At 39.0% G+C, this 10,729-nt stretch overlaps 3 protein-coding genes across 4 annotated transcripts; 1 reads left to right on the top strand and 2 right to left on the bottom strand.

Annotated features, from left to right (window-relative positions):
• Positions 1-136: 136 nt before the first annotated feature.
• Positions 137-1,612, top strand: mgme1 (mitochondrial genome maintenance exonuclease 1; the record flags this gene model as incomplete). The annotated part of the gene is made up of 4 exons (XM_080848365.1): positions 137-788; positions 878-1,100; positions 1,248-1,380; positions 1,478-1,612. The coding sequence occupies exons 1-4, from the start codon at positions 254-256 to the stop codon at positions 1,610-1,612; spliced, it is 1,026 nt and encodes a 341-aa protein (XP_080704491.1). The 5' UTR covers positions 137-253.
• Positions 1,613-1,978: 366 nt separating this feature from the next.
• On the bottom strand, positions 1,979-4,436 carry LOC308373343 (glycine N-acyltransferase-like protein 3). Its single transcript, XM_080848802.1, has 6 exons — positions 4,327-4,436; positions 3,986-4,206; positions 3,650-3,760; positions 3,400-3,508; positions 3,168-3,294; positions 1,979-2,661 (listed from the first exon to the last, which is right to left on the bottom strand). The coding sequence occupies exons 2-6, from the start codon at positions 4,058-4,060 to the stop codon at positions 2,262-2,264; spliced, it is 822 nt and encodes a 273-aa protein (XP_080704928.1). The 5' UTR covers positions 4,061-4,206; positions 4,327-4,436; the 3' UTR covers positions 1,979-2,261.
• A 4,433-nt stretch (positions 4,437-8,869) lies between these two features.
• Positions 8,870-10,722, bottom strand: LOC308373342 (glycine N-acyltransferase-like protein 3). Of its 2 annotated transcripts, none has more exons than XM_080848800.1 (5): positions 10,568-10,722; positions 10,358-10,465; positions 10,148-10,268; positions 9,864-9,996; positions 8,870-9,709 (listed from the first exon to the last, which is right to left on the bottom strand). In XM_080848800.1, the coding sequence occupies exons 1-5, from the start codon at positions 10,640-10,642 to the stop codon at positions 9,310-9,312; spliced, it is 837 nt and encodes a 278-aa protein (XP_080704926.1). In that variant the 5' UTR covers positions 10,643-10,722; the 3' UTR covers positions 8,870-9,309. The 2 variants fall into 2 exon arrangements, with proteins under 2 accessions (XP_080704926.1, XP_080704927.1); XM_080848801.1 differs by having other exon boundaries at positions 8,870-9,706.
• Between the last annotated feature and the right edge of the window lie 7 nt (positions 10,723-10,729).

The following is a 10,729-nucleotide window of genomic DNA, read 5'->3' as shown; positions in this document are numbered from 1 at the left end:
GGGAACGCATTGCACATGAGGAAGTGAATTGCCGGATCTATTTGACTGAAACACATATGAAATGAATGGCGGTGTTCAGATAAGTTTTATTCTGTCCATACGGAAGATCTTTAGGAATTATATTGTGGACGCAGTAGTTTATGGTTATGTTTTATTAGCTCACATTCCCAGCATGCCCCGAGAGTACGTGAGCTTATGATACTTACTTACAAGAACAACCACGGTGTACTTTATCTGTAGTGGTTGATTCACTATGACTTTTGGAATGTTGGTACCTCATACAAAATCTAGGAGGTTTGTTTATCGTTTGTTTCAATACTGCAACGCCATTTCCGTTGATAAATGTTTCTCAACGTCTTGCGCATGGACTTCTCGAAAGAAGCCGAGTCAATATGGAACAGTGGATACAGAGCGCTACACTTCCCTCGTTAAGGCAGTTGTGTCCTCAAGAGTTAGCTGTCAAACTCCTGACTCCCTTGAGGAGGAGGACAACACACTGTACGGGCCAATTGTAAGATCAAAATCATCTTCAAACAAACCTACGCCTGTTGTGCCGAAAACCTTTCACCCCCTTATAAAGAAAGAAAAAACAATGCTTTCTGAGGAATACGACCCAGGGAAGCTTGTCCGCCTGTCTCTTCCAAGAGGGTCGGAAAGATCTGATATGCCTAGTGTTACTCGTATTCTCCAACAAACAATGTCCCAACAACAATTGTTTTACCTGGAGAGATGGAAAAGGAAGATGTTGGCCGAGCTGGGAGAGGAAGGCTTCAAGGCATACAGCGCAAGTAGGTTCTTCTTTTAGTATTGCATCACAAATAACATGAAAATGGAGTCAATGGTTGAAAAAAAAACCCCGCATTTTTGTTATTCTTAGACCTTTTCAAGCAGGGAAAATTATTTCATACTGTACTTGAGGATGCACTTGCTCCTTCTGAAACCTCTAAAGAAGAAACTGAATACAGTGAAGACACAGCTGGATACGTGGAAAGTATCCAACACGTTCTTGATGAGATCAGTGAAGTCAGAGCCATTGAGAGTGCAGTACAACACAAGGTTTTGAAATATGTGGGCATAGTAGATTGCGTGGCTAAGTACAGGTGAGTTTAATTGCTGTCACACATTTTCCCATTCTTTCCTGCAATGTGAATATTCTAATTGTTTCCCCATATAACTTAAGTCTAGTGCACCAGAATTATAATATATCTGGATAAATGTGCATTGGGCACCTTACATTTTCTCCACAGAGGGACACTGTGTGCAATTGACTGGAAGACTTCAGAAAAATCTAAGCCTTTTCTACACAACACATATGACAATCCCATCCAGGTTGCTGCATATGCTGGGGCCTTGAACAGTGATGACAACTACAGTTACCAGGTGAAATCATGACTACCGTACAATCTTTGCTTAAAACGAAAGCATCTTTTGGGAAGTGAATGTCTTCCAACATTTCTTGGGTCTTTCTCCCCTGCAGATAAAGAACGGTCTGATTGTGGTGGCCTACAAGGATGGCTCACCCGCTCACCCCCACTTTCTTGACTTTGGAAAAATTACACAGTATTGGGAAAAATGGCTGCTCCGACTTGAAATTTACATGGAGAAAAAGTAAATAGCCTCCTCTACCTCAAATGCACATGTATTCATAAATACCTGTGCTATGGTATGTACATAATGTAACTTTAGGTCTATATTTTTTAGTGATTTTTCTAAATAAACCTTTTTGTAAAAAAGTTAGTGTTCCAAGATGATACCAATATGTCCTCCCAGTAGTGTCAATGGACACGGAATTGGTGATATAATTAACAAGTAATACCATCAAAAAGTGATCTTTACTTGAGTCAAACATGGCAACATAATATTGTTGGAGAAAACAGTATGTTCATTTTATTTAGCATACAAATAAAGAACACAGTTCACAGTTTACTTTCACTCTCCTAGATTAATCAACATTGTTAATCTGTTACTGTGTAATTTACTGGGTGTAAACATAAGTAGATTGTCATATTTGTCTGAATTCATAGTAACGCACACTTTTAACACACATAAAGCTTAATGTTATGCAAATTCCTTTTGAAAGATCATTCAATGTTTCTGATTATATACAAATATATTGTTACACAAAACAGACCAGAATGAATATGCATGAAATCTATCATTTACATTTGTGAAAGGACTAAATTAAGGATGCAGTGTCATTTACTCACCATTAGCCTAATGCAACACATAGGCCTATTGTCTGGTCATTTTATTACCAAAGTTTAGCCGAACTGGTTGAAATTAAACCAGGCAGCTCTGTAGGGCTCCACTGTGAAACCCAAACTTTTAAAAAGCTTAAATGAGAGCTGGTTCTCTTCTTCTATGAAACAAAACACAGGGTAACCCTGAGTATGGAGCTTCTTCGATATAGCACTGATAAGGATTTTTGCATAACCTTTCCCTCTGTGCTCTGGCTGTGTGTAAAGCATTCCCAGGGCACAATAAGCATACGTTAAAACCCAGGCCACTGGTTGACCCTCGGTATTCAAAACGCAGCAGGTGGGAAAATAGCGGATCATGTTCTTGATAAACTCCACGCTGTGTTCTCCTTCCCCAAACTTCCAGGTTTTATTAACCAAAGAAATGTGTGATTCATCAAGGGAGGATATTGCTACTGCTGAGCTAAAAAAAAGTGAAAGAAACATAATTAGGACAGATGTTTTTGAAGACTAACGATTATTTTCTGAAATCATAATAAAGTGTGTCATCCCTGCTCTTATGTTTTCTCAAGTACAATCCACCTGCAAGCATTATGTCATATAGGAAACTAGGAAAGGGTACAGGTGATATGGCGGAGTTACACCAAACAATTAAAATGGCCAACATATGATCCATAATTATATTGTAATTTGGAAGCATTTGAAGAATCTGATGGGTTTGGGTGGCCAAAAGCATGTTGGATACTCCTTTTCACCTGAACATGCTCTGATAATTAAAAGCATTATCTGATTTGACTGGTGGGTTAAATAAATAAATACTACATAAATAGTCAAACCAATTTAAATGATTTTTAAACAAAGCATGCATTTGAAATAAATTACATAAACTTTACAGCGATTAGACTTTACTCTAGTTTAGTGCACAACTAGGATAGACATTATAGCCTAAACATTATGAAAACAGTATACCTGTCTGTTTGTGGGAGGTGAGAGGGATCCTGCAGTCTCAGCATATGACACACAGCTAACTTGTTTCCAGTTGCACCTCTGGTGGCAGCTATACTTGTTATAATTTCCTCATAACACAAGTCTACACCTATATTTCAAGTCACATAAAAACACAGATTAGGTGCAGAAATGTATAAGACATCATCTGGGAGACTGGAAAGGTATTTAGAGACAAAACAACAAAAAAGAATACCTAAGCAAAGATAGTTTTGCCAGTTGACAATTTCTGTCTCAAGCAATATTTTCTTTAGTTTATCCCCATCTTTGCAGTAAACACATATGTCTTTGAAGAAATCCTCCTTCTGTAAATACAAGCAAATTAGTTTTCGACATTCAAAAAAAACCACCGATGTAAAATTGAACAGTGGAGGTGAATACTCCCAGAACTAGATTGGTATAAGGGCTACTGAATTGTCAGACTACATGTAGTGCTTACGGTTTACCTTCTCCCGCAGTGGTCGGATGAGGATTACTCGGAAATCTGGCCAGCGGTCCACCAGTACATCCATATGGTCAGATTTAACTCTGTTTATTTGAAAAATGTAACCATACACCTGGAAACAAAAATAAGTTTCACCAAACGGCTGCAAACGTTTGCAAAAAAGTTGATCGTAGAATTTTAAGTTAGAGCTTCTCACAACACGGCAAACCTTCAAGTACAACGAGTAGGGAAACGTTTATTTCACATATCGGAAATCCAACACTATTAACGAATAAGATCTTTATTGCATTCTGTATATCATCTCGGACTCACGTGCGCACTTCATAGAAACACCCACTTGCAACGACTGAGGAAAGAGGTCAGACAGCAGTGTCTCTGCCATCTTGAGTTGTTCCTCGTCCAGTATCTCCATGACTGCCTTGAAACGAAGCGGGTCAGGAAATGTTATCGATCAATTCAACTACCGCCCAACTTCAGTTGCGCAAACAAAAGCCTCCTTTGTAGCCAATTTTTGTTTGTACGGCACATTTAGGAACCGTTCCCGCATTCTATCTGAGCCTATGAAAAGAAGAACAGTTGATAACAAAAAGGTACGAAGTTCATGTTTAGCACAGGGAAGAACCTCCCTCTTAAGATCACAAAGCGGTGCTATTGTGACAGTTCGGTTGGCGAATTTACCGCAATTTATCAGTAGGCTACGCAGGTGTTGGACATGGTATATTTGTGTCGCGTCGTGACGAAATGACGAAACACGGTTAGGCCTGTTGCCGGGTCTCGCTTCAAGCTGCAACCCTGGCACTCTCGCTTTCGGCACGAGCTTTAGTAGTGGGATCCACCCCACTACATGGTAGGTTCGAGAACTCCGTTCATGCTAGTTATAGCCTATATTATTTGAGCCTGCAGCTTTGTATTTGAGTTGACATGCTTCAGAATGTCCCCAGTTCTATCAGCATTTGTGGAAACTGAGCAATAATAATGTTACAAGTATCACAATTAAGGCCATGTCTTAGCCTGACGATGACATACTCATAATTCTAGTCAGAATATGAGTCTGACACATTAGGCTGTGATTATGGGGCGTATTTCAACGAACCAGGAAAAAAAATGCCTCTTCGCGCAATTGGATACCTACAACCAATCAGAGCAACATAGTATGACCATCTGATACATTAAAACTTTTACCGGATCCCGTAGGAAGGACGGCAAAAACATATTTTCGATCGACAAATGCATTGATCGCGTTTCTCTGTTCCTCTTTCAAAATTAATGCGCTGTCAATATCTGTGAGATATGCCTGCTCACGTACTTTTTAGCAGCAAGGCTAGCTAGCTACTATGTGTTTAAATGGATTTTTTGTCTAAGCGTTAGCAATAACCTATCAATAATGGTCTAGAGCGCTTCAGTTAAGATGTTAATGTAGACATAAAAAAAAGTCGTGTAGATAGCTTAAATCACATTAAATATGTCCCATTAACAGGCTCCCAAGACGCCGCCATCTTGGTTCGATTTCTAATCTATCTATCTAATCAACTCAAGCGTTGGTTGGTCATCTGTCCATCATCGTATAAAGCCCGCCCTGACAATTTGATTGGTACGACAGAATCCTGACTTCTGATACTCTCTCCCCAACTGCATAGAGCCAGACACAACTTCCCTGACCAAAAATGTTGTGGGTGGGGTTTGGGCTGGTATCCAGGCTAGCCATGTCTAGTATTGATAGAGAAAAAAAGTTTAAAAGATAGAAAATTCGATAATTACTTTATTTTTAACCAACTACCCTATCAATGCCAACACATCTTTCTAAAAAGCACTTTCTAAAAAGATAATTGTAAGGGTCTTAGTCCTCCTACTACATCATATTTTAATACCATGACCTTACTTGGAATTATATTTTGCACCTATCTCTGTTTTTATCTTGTAGGTCATATCCTTTGGTTTGACATGTCAACAACATACAGTTTGTTATTTAGGGTTATTTATTGTATGATCATGAACAGTGTCCAGAAGACAAGAACCAAAAGAAGTTCCCTCTTAATCCACTGGAAGTCATTGCTCATTTATTAATTTAAAGAAAATCACATCTTTTATTATAACAATATCACAGGTAATATTAAGTCATAATCACATTATAAATAACTTTTATACAACTCACTGAAAACCTGTCCAACAACACAGCAACATCAGTGCTCCAGATCTTCAGTAAGGTTATTAGCACACAAGTTCTCTGTGGGAAGAGCTTAACAAAACAATATCTGCCGTGGCAGCAGTGACTATTAAGTGGCAAAATGAAAACTGTTAATGGAGAATCAACCTCAACAAGCCAATCATCAGAAGATCAACACGAATCCGTGTAAACAAAACAAAACTCATAAAGTACTCAAATGAGAAGGCCTTCTTTGGGATCATGTGTGGGACCAGAGGACAATCCCCTGCCCGCTGTGTGCCATGCTCAGCGGTGCAGGTGGATGAATTAGTAATTATGACCTCTGCCAAGTAGGTTATATTCAGTGCCGTTTGTCAGCACTGAAAATAAATGTATTAAACATGGTGGAGGGTGTAGCATGGGTCAAGGAAATAACCTGATCAGATCAGAATCATAGGACATCATGAATCATCCCTGAACATTTTTTAATTTTCGTTAACGTTGTGAGAGGGGCATTTTATGGTGGCGGTGGTCAGTGCTCTCTGAGTGCCCTTCTAGTTTGCACTGCCATAGGCCCATGTTTACATAGAATTGTTCTGTTTATGAAATAATAAATATATAGGGAATTACTACATCTCACTCTCCTGTGCTGATCAGAGTTGTTGTGAAAGGTTTGGGTGGGCCGCAAAAGATTTTCAGATTTCAAATGGGGAATGGATGACATATAAATATAGGCTAATACACAATAGTTACACTCATATGCTCATAGTAACTATGTAAAATGAATAAAGTATTTAACAGATGTACCCACACCATTAACAATTGGTGTTCGACAGATTTACTTCTATTCAAAGTCCCAATCTCCATAGATTTGTCTATTCCTTTCTTCTGGTAGTAAAGTCTGAGTGTATCCTGGTCAGAACATATATTCCTACCCATTTGTAACCCCGTTTGTAACTCCATTTCTTCTGATTTACCAGGGTTTCTCTGTTAGTCTTCTTTGTACTTGTCCAAAGCAAGATTCCCAGTCTTTCCCAGAAGAGTAGGCTTTCCTTTTTACAGAATGGTTGGTGGCAGCCATTTTTAGAGCTTGGTCCCAATTATATCCTGTGGGTAGATCAGAAAAAAGGGGTTTTACTGACTGAAATTCATGCCTGGGCTCACTGCAGTAATCACATACTAGACTACAACATATTTAAAATGTTATCATTGTTTTGCTTTTTTGTTATAACTGATTGCCCACTAGATGTCATTCTTTAGCTTATATAAGTATTATGTACCTCTTGTTGATAAATTGACTGTTAGTTACTAGTGTTTTTATATTTACAGTATATTCTTTATTTAGGCCTCAGAACACTAATTGAGCGAGACACTCGTTTTCAAAGGTGCCAAAGTTTCATAGCAGTGAGAGTGTACAATAACACAGACATTTAAATTAAAATGAATTAATAGTTTCCTCACCAGTATGAAATCGTTATTGGAAGTAGAGGCGCATTCTCTGTAGTTTTGGCTGTTATCCAAAGCATCTTGGACTGTGGACTGTCACACACTCTTTAGTGATGGGTTCAGTAAAGAATCAACTGCCCACCATCTCTTCCACTACAGTGACTGGAGCAGAGGGAAAGGTAGAGGAGAGGGTTATTCACACTACTGGTGACTCTCTTCAGTAGAGGAAGAATGAGGGAGATGCCTGCAGAAAACCCACAAAAAAAATGTATTCCGCAAGAAAATGCAAAGTGTGATTGCTCACCAGCAGTAGAGGAACTGTATCTTATTGTGTTATGTGGCTCTCTGAGGCTTATCCATGCAGAGTAAGCTAGTGACCTCACATCAAGGACAGGTCATTGCCGTCAAATTTGAAACATGCAGTGATGACATAGCCTGAATTTAATCTTCGTTAGCAGCAATTTCAAACTTGGTTCCCGTCACAACCAACAACAACAACAAAACAACAACAAAAAATACTTTTTAGCCCTACTGCATACAGTAGGGGCACCGCTTTTTTATGGACTTTCCTGCCCTTGATATGAGGTTAATAAGGCTGGAGGTGTCAGACTTAGGTGGTGTTGACATGTCAAAACCCTTTAGGAGGAAAGGTGGTGCCAAAAATGTGTGGAACCAGTGGTAATACAGTGTGATGGCGCAATCACTAATAAAAAAAAGAGGGAGAAAGAAGGAATAAAGCAAATCGGAAAGTCAGATGCTTATAACTACTAATACTTAATGCTAATAATGCTTATTATAAACTTCCATCAGATTCATTTCCTTATATTGTATGGATCCAATGTGTGTGAATGTATATATAGTACATTATATACGGTGTACATCTTAGTGATGGTGGATGGCTGTTTAGTGGCGTGCAGGTTGATGAGCCTCTCTTGGCAACAGATGAATTCCCACACAGTTTAGATATTCATTTGGGCAGATGAATGCCTGCTTTGCACAAAACTGGATCCTCCACCAAAACCCAGTGCTGGATTAGCTTGTACGCCTTCAAGATGGTGCCCTCTTCAGGACTGGTGCGAGACCCTTGAGGTGAGTGCAACCGGACTACAAGTGGTAATGTAACTATCTAGATTTTATGATTCACCAGTATTTAATTACCAAAAGCAAACAAACACATTTTGCCAAAGCAATCACTTATTTCACCAATGTTAATTTACTGTGCTATTCTGCTCGTCCTGTTTCATACAAACTTACTTTCTCCTTTCGCCAAAATCTTACGTTCTCGATTTGGACTAAACAACATGTTTTACATGTTTGCAACTTGAAGCCGCAGTATGATTCTTACTGACGTTTATTATCAGTTTCATATTTTGATTGTCTTATGTTTCACTTTGAACTGATTCAGGTTGAATGTGTAGGGCCACCTAACCTAGTAAGTTTAAGGAAATACTTGATTTAGGGTTTAAGTATTTGTTTGTTTGTTTGTTTCAGCTGCTATTATTCACTACCCCTAATATGTTCAATAATGTTATGCCTACATGAAAGTAGAGGAGAAGGTGGATTTCTATTTATTTCTGTTCAGTGTACTTTTCACTTACATAGCCAGGACCCACAGTTGTTATTGTAGGTTGCAAGACTTTTCCTAAATTCTATTAAGTAAACAGGACTCTTGTGTTAAGTCACATTAACTTGGGTTATACAACTTGCCAAAACTTAAAAATTATCACTGAGGTTTACATGTTATTTAAAGTCAGCACAACTCAAATAGATGGAGTAAACAGAACTATCTATGACATAAACCTAACTTGAAAATAGTTGTTTTTACTAAAAAAATTCAAAGCAACTGCTTTCCTAGATTTATTTAAGTAAGTTCCGCTTATCAAATTTTACAGTGAATTGGTGCAATAAACGGCATGGTTAATAAATGGCATGATCATGGTGGCACATATTAATGATGTATTCAGGTAGTGATGACACACATTCATTTTCTATACCTTTTCTTTTTTGGGTCTGACTTTGTGGTGCTGTGTGACATTTATCTGTTGACTCATGCGGAAAAACAATAATAGTGCCTAATAATTAAACTCAAACCAGGCTGCCCTGTACGACGGGTCCTCTGCGAATCCCAGGCTCTTAAAGAGCCTGAAGGAGATGTCATTCTTTTCCTCTATGAAGCAGTAAACAGGATATCCCTGAGCATAAAGTTTCTTTGACATAACGGTGATCAGGGTCTTGGCATAGCCTTTCCCTCGGTGCTCTGGCAGTGTGTACAGCAGTCCAAGTGCACAGTAGTCGTACATAAGCACCCATGACAAAGGCTGGCCAGTTTCATCCACGATGCAACAGGATTGGTAGTTGCTGATCAGGTTTTTAATGTTGTTGTATCCCTTCTCGTCTCCTCCAAATTTCCACGTTTTGTTAACTATATCGATGTGTGATTCATTCAGAGAACATATCCTTGTGACAATGCTGCTGAAAAAAGATAAACAGGGTCATGCTGATGTCTCCTTGGTGATATTCTTGTCATTGGTCACACTTTTCAACATCATAAGAGTCAATTCTGTTTATTTTGTGATATCATTCCCCTTATTGTTATTTTGAGATGGACAGGAGTTGCAGACAGTACCTGTTGTCAGGTAGCTCAGGTAAGTCACATGGGTCAGATAAGCTCATGAGATGACACGAAGTGAATCCTCTTACATTCACTCCTCTAGAGGCCGCAACTTCCTTTAGCAAAGGTGCAAGGGAAATATCGAACCCTGAATAAAAAACAAGAGTGGAACAAATTGTTTGCATGTAGCTTCACAGTTAACAGCTGATTCCAGAAAGACCAAGCTCTGAACTGATCCATATCGAAAGTGCGCCACTCTGTGGGTGGTATATGAAATGAACATCTTGACTTACACTTACCTCCAATCAAAAAGTATGTAGTCCAGTCAATTGCATTCTCTTCCAATATCATTGTTTTCAAGACTTGCACGTCTGTACAGAATAAAGTCACCTTCTTCATGTATTTAGACACATGCTCATTCTGACTGGGCAAAAACAGGTTTGTAAATTAATTGGTGTGAAGACCATAAAAATACACAAACAAGTCGCTTAGAGTGAAAAAAAAATCACCTTTTGGTCAGGTCTGCATATAATGCTTTTGAAGTCAGGCCAGGAGTCTACAGCGACCTCCAGTGTGTATGGCTTATTTCGGTTCATACCAAAGAGAAATCCATAGACCTTGAAAACGAAATCAATAGGAAAAATGCAGTCTTTCCATGCGGTGTTTATGCAACGCTTCTAAATGTGCAGCCTTATCTTTTGATAGTGAGTTGAGCCTACCTTGGTACTTTTAGGCAAATAGCACCTCAGGACCTGCTCTGCGGTCTTCAGCTCGTCCTGATCAAGAATCTTCATTTCAAAACAACAGTATGGAGGGTAGCCAAAACAATCGTCTCACAACAGCAAGGTCCACCCCTCCAACTCTGTCCGAGGACGGCTCTA

Source organism: Sprattus sprattus (genome assembly GCF_963457725.1).
Source record: "Sprattus sprattus genome assembly, chromosome: 12".
NCBI lineage: Eukaryota > Metazoa > Chordata > Actinopteri > Clupeiformes > Clupeidae > Sprattus > Sprattus sprattus.
The sequence above is the reverse complement of the archived record's forward strand: the minus strand, read 5'-3'. Positions and strand labels throughout refer to the sequence as shown.